Source organism: Balearica regulorum, chromosome 6 (genome assembly GCF_011004875.1).
Source record: "Balearica regulorum gibbericeps isolate bBalReg1 chromosome 6, bBalReg1.pri, whole genome shotgun sequence".
NCBI classification, from domain to species: domain Eukaryota; kingdom Metazoa; phylum Chordata; class Aves; order Gruiformes; family Gruidae; genus Balearica; species Balearica regulorum.
In genome coordinates, this window is record NC_046189.1 from 3,306,913 (window position 1) to 3,320,690 (window position 13,778).

A 13,778-nucleotide genomic window follows, 5' to 3' on the forward strand; every position below is an offset into this window, starting at 1 on the left:
TTATATCGCTGTGTAACGAGCTGTAACCGTCCTCAGCGACCTTGTGGGCTTGCCCGCTGAAGTTTCTCAGGGGAACGTTTATAGGTTTTGTTTTTTTATTTTTTTAGGTTCCCCGTCGGACAGCTTACTGCTTTCAGTCCCGGATTGACACCTCCAGCCTGCTCTCTGCAGCGGCAGGTTTTTAGATGTGAAGGAATGCGGCTTCCTGGACGTGCTTCTCTGCTTCCATCCTGGGGGGGAGAAATAGGGGTAAATAAAATAGCTGAGCTCAGTAAGGAGCCGGTCTGGGACCACCTGAGTCCGGGGTGGCACGGAGGGCGATGCGGAGCTGTTGCCTGTGGTCTGCACCCCAAGGAAGAGGGACGGGGTGGGGGGGGCACGCAGAGCAAGAAAGCACAGAGAAGACGAAGGCGTCTTAAAATGCAACTGGGCTTGGGGGGGATTTCGAGTAGTTATTTTGGAAATGGCTTGAGGATCTGACAACTTTTTTTTTTTTTTTTTTGGTGGGTGTCAAACCATCAGCCAAACTGTCCAAAATCCATCCTTGAATAATCCCGAGCACGACAGCCCGGGAGTCCGGGGAGGTGGATGTGCACGTGGGAGCCCGGCACCCAGGGCAGGAGCGGGTGGTCGAGATCGCTGCCTTTCCCAAAATGATTTCTCATTTCTAGTGGCCTTAAAAAAAAAAAAAAACAAACCAAAAAACAACAACTGGGGTAAAAATGCAATGCCATGAGAGCAGCAGAGCTGTGGGTTAATGGGAAATGTCAGGCTCGTCGTATTTAATCCTCCTGCTGCAAAAACGCCTCTTTTAAACCATTGATCATCTTTTACTTAGAAAACCGTTCTTGCCACAAAAGTTGCCAGATTTCCGGGGGGGGAAAAAAAACCGTGAGCAGCGAGTGAGCGTATTTAACTTTCCTTTCCAAATGGCACTTCTTTCAACTTTTAGTTGCTAGACCTAAGTGGTAATGCTGTCATCCGAGAGTGACGTGCGCTGCAGCTAAACCATCAGTAGCTGCAGGGATGCTCTAAGGGCTGGAGTAGGGAAGCAGCAGCAGGGGAGCCTGAAACGCCAACGCCGGAGAAGAGCGGCCGCAGCGATCCGGTTCTTTCCAAAGCGGGCTGTGGCATGCCCTCTGCAATATTTCAGTCGATCTCATGCAAATCTCTTTTTTTTTTTTTTTTTTTTCATTAACCTCCAACGCAACGTCCCCATCTGCGGAGTTAATCACTGCTGGAAAACTAGACGAGTATTTTAGAAATAGCAAACTATCGCTTTCATCCCTAGCAACTTTTTTTTTTTTTTTTTTTTCCAGGCCTTTCAGTTCCACTTCAGTTCATTGACCACGCTCACAGTTTTGCAGATCCCCTTTGTAAGCTGTATATATCAATTGCCTACACGCTTAAATTATTCTTAGCTTTTTTTTCAAGACTGACGGCTTAACTGGGCTTTGCCCGCTAGGCTAGCCTAAAATTGAGACACGCCGGGGTGCTTTCACCCCAGGTTTGGAACCCGGTTTTTGGTGGGTTCGAGAGCTGGGTGTTATTCCCAGGGTATTGCCCTGCCTGCCTGGCGTCTCGGTTTGGAAATCCCCGTTGCTTGCACGGGGCTGTGAAATCACGCCGTGCGGTGCGTGGCCCCCCCCCGCCCAGCCCCGCAGACCCTGCCCAAAAGCTTTTCATTGTGGATGGCCAAAAGTTGCCCCTTCCCTGGGAACGCAAGGAGCACCCGTCTCTCTCTCCCAAGCATCTCACTCGCTCCCGGGGTGGGGAAAAAAAAAAAAAATCCCCAAAAATGGGTGCCTTTTAACCTCCTGCCCTATATATTCCCCCTATACCTGCCCTCCCTGGCCCCGCTTTCCTGGAGACCACAGCGAAAGCCGTGCCTCTGTGCAAATCTTCAATCATCTGCCCGGGTTATATCTTTATAATATCAGATTTTAATAGAGTAATACGGTGAGGTCATCGCAGCCGGCTGCACTTTTATTTCAGCGCGGTCGCTATAGCAGCGAAGGTCGAAACAAAACATATAGTTCACCGAAGCAAAGTTTCCTGGCTGGTGGTGTTCATTTTTCTTTATGAGCTGACTTTGGAAGACGGCGGAGCGGCAGCTAATGGAAACTCGAACGTCTTTCTCTCTCTCTCCTCCCCCCCCCGCCCCGTCTGCTCCTCCGTCTCCGCAGCCATCGAGATAAAGGTTAGACATCTGGTTCGGATCTGCTCTGTTTAACCGAAGAAAAGACCCGCTCCTGCCGTCTCGTAAATCATCCCGCAGCTGGAGCTCTTCGCTGGGGCTGTTTACCCCGGCCACGTCCAATTTAGCCGCGGGGTTTTTTGGTTTTGGGGTTTTTTTTTTCGCTTTCGGAAAGGCTGCGCAGGGACTTTGAGCTGCCTGCTGCCATGTTGTGAGCGGCCCCCGGCTTCTGGGCGGGTGGTGAGGGCCGAGACGTTACCATGGGTTTGAAATTAAAGCCATTGGGGACGCCGGTCTCGGTGGCAGCTCGAGGTCCCTGCGAGATGCTGCTCCTCAGGATGGAGCATCCTGCCCCAAAGAGCTGATGGGAGCGCAAGGGCTGTAGCACATGGGCAGAAAGCAAATTATCACCTACAAAATCTAGCGTTTCGCCCCCCAAATCCCCTTATCTCAGCTTATTAGCTCCTTGTTACTCAGAGGTTTAATGGTTTTAGGGTTGGGAGATGTGTTAGTTCCGACTCACAAGCGGGAGGCTGAAGCAAGGAGGGTGATGGCTACACGGACGGGCAGGGTGATGGCCACATGGATGGGCAGGGTGATGGCCACACAGGATGGTAGGGTGATGGCCATGCAGACGGGCAGGGTGATGGCCACACAGACAGGCAGGGTGATGGCCACGCAGAAGGGTAGGGTGATGGCCACACAGACGGGCAGGGTGATGGCCACGCAGAAGGGTAGGGTGATGGCCACACAGACAGGCAGGGTGATGGCCACACAGAAAACCTGCGGCCGAGGAAAAGCCCACACTTATGTCTTAATCCTCTGAACATCCATTTGCCAGGCTCAGCTGCCTCAAGTTTATGTGCACCTATGGCGAAGCACTTGGATACGGTCCTGCTTTCCAGGAATGCCCGGTGTGGAAGACACCTTTCGCCTTTTAAACTCTTGCCCTTGCAACGTCAGCACTCGGGGCGTAGGGCGTTGCTTGGCCCGGCATTGCTGGGAAACCCACTTTAACTGAGAGGAGCTGGGCAGGCACGGGTGTACATTTATATACGTTGAGACTGGCTTCTTTTACTGATGTAATAAATTTAATACTGCCTAATAAAATGTGTCAGAGCTACTTCGCCTCTCCTTGTAAAGGTTTCCCAAGAAGGCTGTGATTAAGCTGCAGCGTTAAGAGAAGCTGACCAAGCATCAAACGCCGGTGCTATCCTAAATGTAAAGGTCTGGCTGCAATGCTTAGCTCTGTTACATGTCCTACTCCTCATTTTTAGGATACCACCGGTATCATGAAAGGTTTTGTCTCTGCTCTGGTGTTGAACCCTCTGGTTTTCATCAGTGGACTTGTAGCTCACTTGAATCCAAGGCTAGCACGTTCATCCAAAGCCCACCGGGTTTCACCTACAGCCGGTGAGATTTGAGACTGTCTACTGCAAAAAAAAAACCCCACATAATCGTTTGTCCCAGGGACTGTCCGCTCTCACCTTTCAGGGCTGTCGTAGCTCAGGCTGACCCTGCCTTGGAGAGCCACATAAAGTCCAAGCAACTCTTGGATTTCATGCTTTGTCTTCAAGTCCTAACACTAATGCCCAGAGAGCAGAGCCACCAGCCTGTATTTTTACCAGTGACCCTCTTCATGAAGTATAGCACACCAAGGTTGCCCAGAGGAAGCCACAAAGTCCTACATCCCCTCCTGCAGCCACATCTCCTTTTAGGAGTGGGTCCTGGTTGTCCAAAGGTCTCAAACGTATGGCCAGGCCTATCCAGAAGAAGGTGCGAGCAGGTCGGAGGAGGAAGGTGCCAGGTTACCTTCGCCACTGACGCTCAACTTTTTTACAAGACGACTTGGCACATATAGAATCATAGAATCATAGAGTCTTAAGGTTGGAAAAGACCTCTAAGGTCATCGAGTCCAACCGTTAGCAGAAGTGATGTAGCTGCTATGGTCTGGCAACGAGAGATGCAGTTTATAGGGAGTGATAGTGTATTTATTAGGCTGATGTGCCTCAAGAAAGCAGGCTTTCAGGCACGTAAGTCCTTTTTGGAACACAACCCGAGGGTTTGAGAGCATCAGCCCAACCACGGGACACGTCCTCCAGTGGCTCGCTCAGGGCTTGTGCCGTAAGATGGAGAGACTTTCTCAGCAGCGTTGGACCACAGAACAGGTCTTCACCGGGACACTTTTTGCTTCCAGCGAAGCTCTTTTATTTCACAACCTGCCCTCAGCTTCTGGGGAAATGCTGGGCTGGAGTCCAGCTTTCATTTCTTTGCTGTCTCAGGCAGGGGTGGAAGGCTGACACTGTGCCTTTCAGAGCAAAATCGTGGGCATTTTTGCTGCAGGAGGGATGCCTGCGTAAGAAGTCCTGCTTACAGGATTGCGACCTCTGGATTACATCACCCTTTGTTCCCTACATACATCACTTCTGTCCTGAGTTCATCAACGCAGTGCCTATATTTCTTTTAGGATCTTCCTAAGAAATAGTTTCACAAGGGGATGAGAGTTGTTTAGCCAGAGCTAATTTCTCTGAAAAAAAAAAAAAAAAACAACCCCCAAAAAAAACCCACCTTGGGGGAGCAACCCCCTCCCCTAACCTGGGGGGGCTTGGTGACGGGGCGGGGGGATGCTAGCTGGATCCGCAGCACGGCATTCCTAATCAATGCTGGTGGGAGATGGCGAAGGCCACCCCGAGAGCAGCGGGGTGCAGATGTCGGGGCTAACCGTGGGCAGCCGGGAGCGGAGCGCGCTGCTCGGGGCTCTGCCGGGCCGGGCTGAGCTATTTTTATTCCTGGTCTGGTCCCGCAGCCACGCTGGCAGATGCGCTCCCAGCTGCAGATGGCTTCCATGTGTAACCCCGCGCGGCCGCTGGCCGGGGGCCCGGGGCGTAACGGGCTTCCTTAAAAGGCTCGGGAGACGCGGCTGCAACGCCCCGCAGCCCCGGGGATGGGGGGCTCCTTCCCAGGCCACCCGCTCCCCCCCGTCGTGCTGTGAAAGCCCTTGTTGCGCCTTTGCATCCCGGGGCGCTGCACGGTCCGTGGAAAGCTGCTTTCCTGGGAAACGTAGGCAACACCAGTATGGAGAAGGAAAAAAAACCAAAACCCTCTCCTGTGCTGCAGAGGGGTGGGAGACCAGAGGGAAGGATGATTCGTGGGTCGCTTTGACCTAGCTGCAACTTATATACCCTGTGAGAGCGGAAAAAGGAGGTGTTGGGCATGCCCGCCCCGTGCACGGTGACATGCAGGGCAGGCTGCTCCCGGGGGCAGCCATTGCACGAGTCAATTATAATTAAAAAAGGTTACCCGGTCCCCTCTTTTTTTTTCATGAAACCCTTGTGATGTGCTCGGAGAGGGTGCCAAATAAACAGGGCAGCTTCCCTAGCACGGCTGCCGGGGCTTAAAAGCTGGGACACCTAAAAATGTAAATCCCCGCGGGGACAAAGCTCAGAGCAGCGGTCCCCTTGCCACGACGAATCTGCAGCCCCACTCACCTGGACAGGTCAAGGTGGGCATCTTGGAGCCCCGCCATCGTGTGCAGCATGGAACGGGGAGCGTGAGGCGTCTGGCCGGCTTAATTCAGTCTTGTAAATGGTGTTATGGAAGGAAAAAAAAACCTGTTGGGAGGGCTGCTTTCAAAGGCACCGCGTACAATGCATGTGAAGTGTCTCGTGTTATGGTCCTTGGAGACCCACCTGACGTGCTTCAGAAAGTGGCAGCCTGAAGCGTGGGGCAGGTGAGCATCAGGTCACCTTCTCCGCATGACATTCCCACCCCAACCCATGGAGGAAGCCCTAAATTGTAACCTTGGTCTCCTTTCCAAAAATCTAACCAATGCAACCCCGTTCTCCAGAAGTGAGTAACTGCCTTCTCCCCCCGTGGACCTGCTCTGGCTTTGGCGTTCAGCTGCCCCGTCCATGGCGTGTGCCTGCAAGGCTCACTTCTTCCTTCCGAGCATCTCCACCAGGCCATGGGAAGCGTTATCAGCCCCCACCTACAAACCACAGCGGAGGCTCAGGGAAATTTAGGACCTCAGCCCCACCGCCCAGAGCTGCCCCATGCCCTGGAGGGATCGAGTTCATCTGCTTCGTGCTTTTAGGGGGGGATTTTTGGAAGGGCAGGGTAACGTGTATCGTTTCTGTGAGTTTTAGCTTCCTTGGGTGAGGTCAGAGAAGGACAGCAACACCCGGGGGTAAAAATCATCACAGTGATGGACAGCGAAGGAGACACCCAAAAAATGCCCATGGGGTCAGTAATTTGTGCGGGTTGGAAGGGACCTCCAGAGGCCTCTGGTCCAGCACCCTGCTCAAAGCAGGGCCAGCTGAGGCCGGGTTGCTCAGGGCTATGTCCAGCTGAGTTTAAGTTCCTCCAGGATGGAGATTTCACCACCATCTCCTGAGACATCCCAGTTTCCACCTTTTTCCAAGCTGGAAAAGTGCAGGTTACCAGCAGCATCTCAGTGATGTGCCCCCATACTACGGCCATCCTCCCTTTAAGGGCCACTGGGATTTCCCTCCAAATAAACGGGTTCCAGATCCTGCAAAAATCGCTCCACCGATGCCCACCATGGCTTTCACAAAGACAAAACCACGAGTTTCTCAAAACCTCCATTAGACTTTATTTAAAAGTTCTTTGTATAGACTTCCTGACACAGAATCCACAATAAAAATAAAATCCCCCTCCCACCCGCTGCCCCCCCCCCTCCCCAAATTGCTTCGCTTTGTATTTTATAAAACATACAACATCAGAAGAATGCCAGAGGCATCCTACACCACAATTTAAAAATTTGTTAACTGAGGCCTTGGTCCCAGCAGTGCATTTGCATTTGGAAACCTTGCTTCCTTTTCCTTGCTAGTTCTGTTGGCCACGTGTGTTACAAATGCATACAAGAGATCTAGTTTGAAATCTAATCCAGCAAAAGGAGAAATTAAAAAAAAAAATAAGACCAAACCTAAAACAAAAAAAGGAAGAATGAAAAATTGAACCGCTTCTTTATCAGAATTAGCTACTCTCTTACGCGAAGGCTTCCCCTGTAAAGTTATGCTCAGTTATGAAAACAATAAAAGCAAGCATGTAACAGTTGCGGTGAAATTATGATTTTTTTTTTTAAAAAAAAATCTCATTTTTACGGCACCTTAGACAGGCGGACTGCCAGAATTAGAAAGAAAGGGTAATTTAGAGACGTGTTGCTAGACGATAACAATCTGCAATTAGGTAAATATTTGGTAATGTTGAAGCTATACGATATAACCCAGACACATGTAGCACTCAGTCCACAAACAGTTTAGCACCATATTGATAGGTCATGCAGCAAAACGCTTTCTTCAAGGTTTGCTCGGAAGTTAAAAGCATGAAATAGTACAGTGCAAGGTAGTCTATACCCTTTAGCTTCTATAGGGGTAAGGTGGCAACGGCGGATGCTCCTGGCTGTCCCAGAGGTATGTGTTGGCAGGTCGCTGGCTCTATGTTCCCATCGTCGTCACCACGCCAGGGTTGATGTTGCCTGAAAAGGTTTGACGGAGAAGGAGATAAAATAAATGAGGTTATTCCACGCACGGGAAACCGTGCGAGATATTGAGGGAGGGTAAATGGGTTAATTGCCAGCACCGCGTGTTACGCTGATCTCACTACAGCCGCGCACAGGGCTGGAAATGCCGGGGACTTGGCTGACCCCCTCTCCAGCTGCGCGTACGCCGCTTACCAGGGACGCAAACTTTTTCACATTCTTTCTGCGTGTTAAATCTGTTCTCGTTGCCTCCGCAGCCGCCGTACCAGAACCGGGCGCAGCTCTTGGTGTTGGTGTCGTAGTACCATTTCAGCACAAAGTCCCTGCAGGTCCCCTCGTCTTTTTGCAGCCGGCAGATATCCGTGACTGCGGATAAAAAGCAAGAGCAAGAAGAGTCAGCAAAAGCACTGCCGGGTGAAACGCAACCTCCCTGAACGTATTCGCATGGTATAGAAACGCCTGTGAGCAGGGCCGGTGCGCAAGCTCAGAAAGGGCAACCACAGCATAGACTTTGCCCGTCTCCTGCGACTAAATCCCATCTCTTCGTCTGCAAAGAGATCTTGCTTTGGAGGTCACCAGCCCTGATCCACAAGCCCTCGGCCGCGTTGCTGTTGTGCATCCACGGAGCGATGCTGAGATGAAGGAAGACTGTTGCACAGCAGTGGCTGTCTGCAAATCCCCTGGATTTTGCAGGAAATGAGTTGGCAGGTCTCAGAAATGGGAGACGACCGGCTGGACTACAAGGGGAAAAGTATTTGCACCATCATTTTCCCATTAAAAATGCTGGCTTCCCCCAAAAAGAGAAATCTTCTATGCGAAGATGCTCCCAGACCTACCACACGGTGCCCCGTGGCATTCTGCATCCCTTGTTGGGTAAGCAGGGAACAAAATAACAAAGTACCTGGGCATGTTCAAATGAAATTGCCAAAAAAATAAAAAAATAAAAAGTTAAAAAAAAAAAAAAGCGCGATATTAGCTACCGATTTGCCATCAAGTCACAAACAAGGCATCCCCTGCACATAGGGATGCAGAAGCAGCTCATGCACCTCTGCTCAGCACACCATCGCCATCAGCCAGCACGGTTTGTCCTGTAAAAACCTTGTTACCGTAGCCCTGAGTCAGGCAGACCCCCAAAATTTCTGATATCGTCGCTTCCACTCATCAGCAGTATGGCTTTAAGCTGCTGCTGTCCAGCCTTGGCCGTGAGTAAAAATCAGAAGTTATCAGTCAAACAAGTAAATTAATAAAACAGCAAGCCCTGAAAAATGAAGGGGGCGTCAGATGGGAAAACTGTGGGGTGCCTGTCACTAGAGGGGTATTTGCAACCAGGACCCTTTTTCAATTAAAAAAAATAATATATAAAGTCTTCTATCTCCCCCCCCCCCCCCCAAAAAGCAAAAATAAATCAATGTATACGGACTACACCAGCAATGACTGCTGGGGAAATTCAGGTCTTGAAGTCATCTTCCGATAATCTTGTCTTAGGATCACGCCTTTTGTAAAGCTGGTGCCAGAAATCAAGCTACTTAAAGGACTTGTTCCTTAAATTGTGGTTAATAGTCCCAAAAATAGGGGAATATATAGTGAAATTTGGAAAGAGTGTATAGATATAGGGTGAATATATAAAAAGGTGCATTTACAAGCAAATTTCTTTGGGGTCTGCCGAAAGCAAAGGCGTACTAAACCCTCCTAAAGTTTTAGCGGGAAGGAGGGCAGAGGAGATCATCCCCGAAATCCCGACTGGAAAGCAGTTCTGGCAATGGGCCCTGAGCCGTAGAGAGCCCCGGCGGCGGGTTTACTTTAAAGGAAATTGCAGCTGGTGCTGGCGGCTGCCCGGAGCCCAGGAACGCTGCGGCGAGGCCGGGATGCTCCCGGGATGGACACGGAAATGCCCAGGCTAATGTGACGGACCTGGCAGCCCAGCCACAGCTATGCTTCTGGGTAGGCCCTGCCAAACGTCGAAAGCCTTTCTGCCCGTTCGTTTTAATTGCAATTTTTTTTTTTTTTTTTCCCCCCTTCTTCTTCCGTGAGGGAGCGGACAGATCGCTGCCGGAACAAGGCTGCGGTCGAAGGGGTCAGGCTGAAGTGGTGGTGATGGAGATTGGGTGGTTGGTTTGAGCAGCGGGTTTTACTGTTTAGATAAGAGGAGCTGGGAATACGTCCTGAGAGAGGAGACATGCCTGAAGGGACGCTCCTGCCCATCGTCCTGTTCTAAATGCAACTTTTTGAAGCAGGGTTTCTTTTTCAATCTCCTTTTTTCCTTGGAATTTGAAATCAAGATCAACCTTCCAATTCAGCTTTGCTTTTGGGCTCCTACAGCCAAAAGCTTCCCCATGCCTTTGGCAAGCTCTTTGCCTTTTTATATTCAGATTTTTTTAAATTTTTTTTTCCCCAAAGTCCATCTCCCTTCTTCCCTGCCTTCCAAAACCCTGAAATCCAGCAGATGTGAATACAAGAATGACTCTACCCCCAAACCCCGCACACCCTTTCGGGAATCCAACCAGTAATCAAAACATTCAGCTGACAGGAGGTATAATACAATTTTTCTCGGCGGCACGGGGTCCAGGCAGCCCAACCTTCCCCCCCCCACACTTCATCCCCTTTGGGAGTGGAAGCAACCTTGAGGATCAGCAGATGCACGTGGAAATTCACCCACTACTTTAGAGGCAGATCTGGCTTGAGGAAAGCTGCTGAAAATTCACTTGAATTGTGATCTTCAGACTGCCTGCCCAAATATTCACACGCCGCGGGGGCTTGTGCCACTCTCCAGCTTCAGAGCACCATCAAACACACCATCTAGCAACAGCTTCAGCTGAACCACTGCATGGCATTTTAAATGAAAACTCCTCCCCCACCAAAAACCCTCAAGCCCGAAACACAATAAATGAAACAAAAGCTCATCCAAAAATTTCAAAGAATTGATGGTGAGTAAGAACTAGGAGGCTAAAATGTATTTTAAGCCGTGGCTGGTTCTGGTAGGTTCAAAAGATAGGGGCAGCCACCGTAAGCTGGGGTTTAAATTCATCCCGTGGGGGAAAACGTGCCTGGGCTCTTCAGTTATGCTTACGTTTAATTTTGTCATGGTGGGGAAAAAAAAAAAGAAAAATAATTAAAGGTTATCACAGCATTTAAAAGGCTTCAAATGGGAGGTGGGTCTGGTGCACGTTTTTGCACCCAAAAAGCCCTAAGTTTTGGGAGACTGACTCATTTCTTAGTGTTGCACCAGGCTCCGGTGCCTGGTAAGGGCTGAAGTGAGAGCCTGACCCAACGCCGAGCGTTTTAAAAGCTGAGCTGGCACCTGAACTCCCGCCTCTCTTTTTCCCTGGTGGATTCAAGCTCTGGTTTTGCAGAAAATGAAAAGAGAATGCAGCGGGGACCCTTGCGGGGCGGGCAGAGACGCGAGCATCCCTCCAGGGCCCCTCAGTTGCTTTTCTTGACTATCTGCCCAGGGCAGAATGGCGCCAAGTTCATGAAATATCACTTTAGCCTGAACAACAGTTGCTGGAAACATCATCAAGGCATGTGACGATGGTCAGAAGGGGCTGGTCTATGGGATGGGGCTAGCAGAAACACGCACCCTCCGGAGAAAAACCGTATCAGGGAGGTTTCCCTGCTCGGTGAGGATGAAATCCTGCTCCAGATTGAAGCTACAGGTTTCTGCACGAGCCATACGCTGCTTCCTCTGGCTGAAAAGTCCTCAAGCCTGCAACCGATGAATCTCTGCCCGTGATGCCCCTTTGCAGCTCGGAAGCACCTTGCAAACTCATTTTGTGAGCAGCTGCCGCCCTGGGCGTCTCCATGGCTGGTGGTGGCCGCCTCCTCGCTTGCCTGCATGTTTCTGCAGGGGCACCCGCAGCTGGACCCGGGCTGCACCCGCTGCCAGCCACAAAAATTCCTGAGTCTGATTTAAGGAGCCTAAAATACACCTGAGAAAATTGAATGGTGGGAGGGGTCCTTAATTTGCCTTTTCAAACCCTGTCATGCCCCTACGAGGATTAAAGCCCTGCCATTAGGTACCAGAACTTGTTTCACTCTTAGGTTCCTCTCCCATCTCTGCAAAGGGCCCTGAAGCACCACTGGAAAGGGGAGGCTGCTACGCTAGCAAGGCTTTGCTGGGGTCAGGTTCCCATGCCGACCCTTTTGTTTAACCAACACAGGTGATTGCACGTCCCTACTTCCCTCCCGGCTCTTGAAGAGGTTTGCAAACACAACCCCTTCTTCTCAAAGTCCTTGAGGAGAGGAAGTCATTGCCATTTTCCTGTGGGCTCCTCCCTCAACTTTGATTTTTATCTTTTGGTGTGAAAGGAGAACATCCGCACGCAAGACTCTAGCCCCGTGGAGTAATTTTCCTTCAAGCGTTTCGGCTACAGGCAGTGAAACGTTCGCAATGCTTTGCATCTCCGTGAAGGCACACCGCTGAGCGGTGGCATCGGTTAGTCATGCAGCGATGATACAAACTGCTTTGGGACCGTGCCATGCTCCAGTTCAACCACCACGCACTTCTCCCAAAATCCAGCGTGTGATTTCTGCTATACAGCTGCGGTTTGCACGCAGGTGGTGCGAACATGACACGTCCTGGTGTGGCAACACGCGTGCAAGGTGACTTGCTCATGCAAAGCAGATGGTAGGGCATGGTCAATGTCAAGGAGCAAATGAAAACCAAGTCTATACAACTGGTGATCTTGTGTTGGACAAGCTTGGATGCATGCTGTGAAATGGTCAAGGTGAAATAATGGATTTGCTTTGGTTTGCGATTATTTTTTGGGGGGTATTACCTGATGATAATCTTTTCTCGAGGGGTGGCTGCTGCATCGCTTTCTCAGCTGCTGCTGGAGGAAAAAGGGCGTGGGTTTGGATTTTAAACGATGTTTTCTCTCCGATCCAAAATGTTATTTGAGAATATGATAAAATACAAAAGGATTAATCCCCCACATGGTACTTACATGGTTTTAAGCATTTGCTAACACACTCAGCTTCGGCCTCAAATCTATTGGCATTACCACCACAGCCACCATACCAACCCTGGCTGCAGATCTTGTTTTTGTAGTCAAAGAACCACACAATCTGATAGTCCTTGCACTGCATGCCCATGTCAAAGTCCAGCAAGCAAGGGTCTGGCCAATCTGCATGTCAAAAGGTGCAAAGGTTAAGTGATTCTGAAAGGGTTAAAAGCTGAAAAAGCAAAGAGATTGAAAAGGAAAAAAAAAAAAAAAAAGCCCGGTACAGGACTGGTGGCATTTCCTTGTCGTGTGATTTTCCCTTACCGAACGCAAACCTTCCCCGGTCTCCAGCTTGCCTCTCCCCGCTCTTGATTTCGCCACGCATCCAAGCCCCAGGTCCCTGGACCGAGGAGGTGGGAGCCCCTTGCTCCCCGCTGGTGCACACAGGATCGGGCCCTCGCACAACTCTCTCATCTATTTTCAAAGCTATTTGTCTTGGCAGTAACTTTTAATCCTTAAGTGTGTTTAGTTTATCTCTAAAGGCAAGCCGCACCTGGTAGACTTTGAGGCTTGATAAGGATTTAAACGTATGTTCCTTTCCTGCCCAGAAATGATAATTTAGGTCCAAATCCCATCCCTGCTAGCAGCTGCTTTGCCTACATCAGAAGGGCAGAATTTGGGGCTTCCTCCGAGGTCTGTCGGAAGATTTACACATGGGTCTCTCCCATTGCACAGAAAACTAGAGAAGACTCAGTTAAACAACCCGTCCCAAATCCCCTGCCTCTAGCCTGTTGAAAAACTTCAAATTAGCATCCTTGGGGAATGTTTCCCCCAAATTGCCGGCTGCCATAAATCCTCGGGCAGAGACGTTTGCTGCAGGTGGGTCACGACAAGAGGAGCTGAGATGGAGAGGTCTGCGTTGAAGCACAGAGTGAGCACACAGCACATCCATTTTCCTTCAGGCAGACCTACGGAAGCCTACACACCTTGCTTCCAAAGGGCTGGCACACGAGGGGTTAAACAAAGCCACGGGGTTGCGTGTCACCTGGTGGGGACAAGCCAGGTGAAAGCTTCAGAGGGGACGTCGGTGCCAGGGAGAGGGACCGAATGAGTGGGAACGCATGGGAAGGGCGGGATGATG

The 13,778-nt window shown here is 50.4% G+C and overlaps 1 protein-coding gene across 18 annotated transcripts in view; it reads right to left on the bottom strand.

Moving 5' to 3' along the window:
• Positions 1-6,785: 6,785 nt before the first annotated feature.
• Positions 6,786-13,778, bottom strand: part of COL6A3 (collagen type VI alpha 3 chain) — a 62,288-nt gene continuing 55,295 nt past the window's right edge. For 11 of the 18 annotated variants that reach the window (XM_075755928.1, XM_075755924.1, XM_075755910.1 and 8 more), the window contains 4 exons: positions 12,641-12,820; positions 12,473-12,526; positions 7,893-8,063; positions 6,786-7,694 (listed from right to left, as the gene is read on the bottom strand). In XM_075755928.1, the coding sequence (XP_075612043.1) occupies positions 7,654-7,694; positions 7,893-8,063; positions 12,473-12,526; positions 12,641-12,820 (446 nt within the window). In that variant the 3' untranslated portion in view covers positions 6,786-7,653. The remainder of the gene's footprint in view (positions 7,695-7,892; positions 8,064-12,472; positions 12,527-12,640; positions 12,821-13,778) is intronic. The other 7 variants (XM_075755914.1, XM_075755911.1, XM_075755919.1 and 4 more) reach the window with 7 other exon arrangements.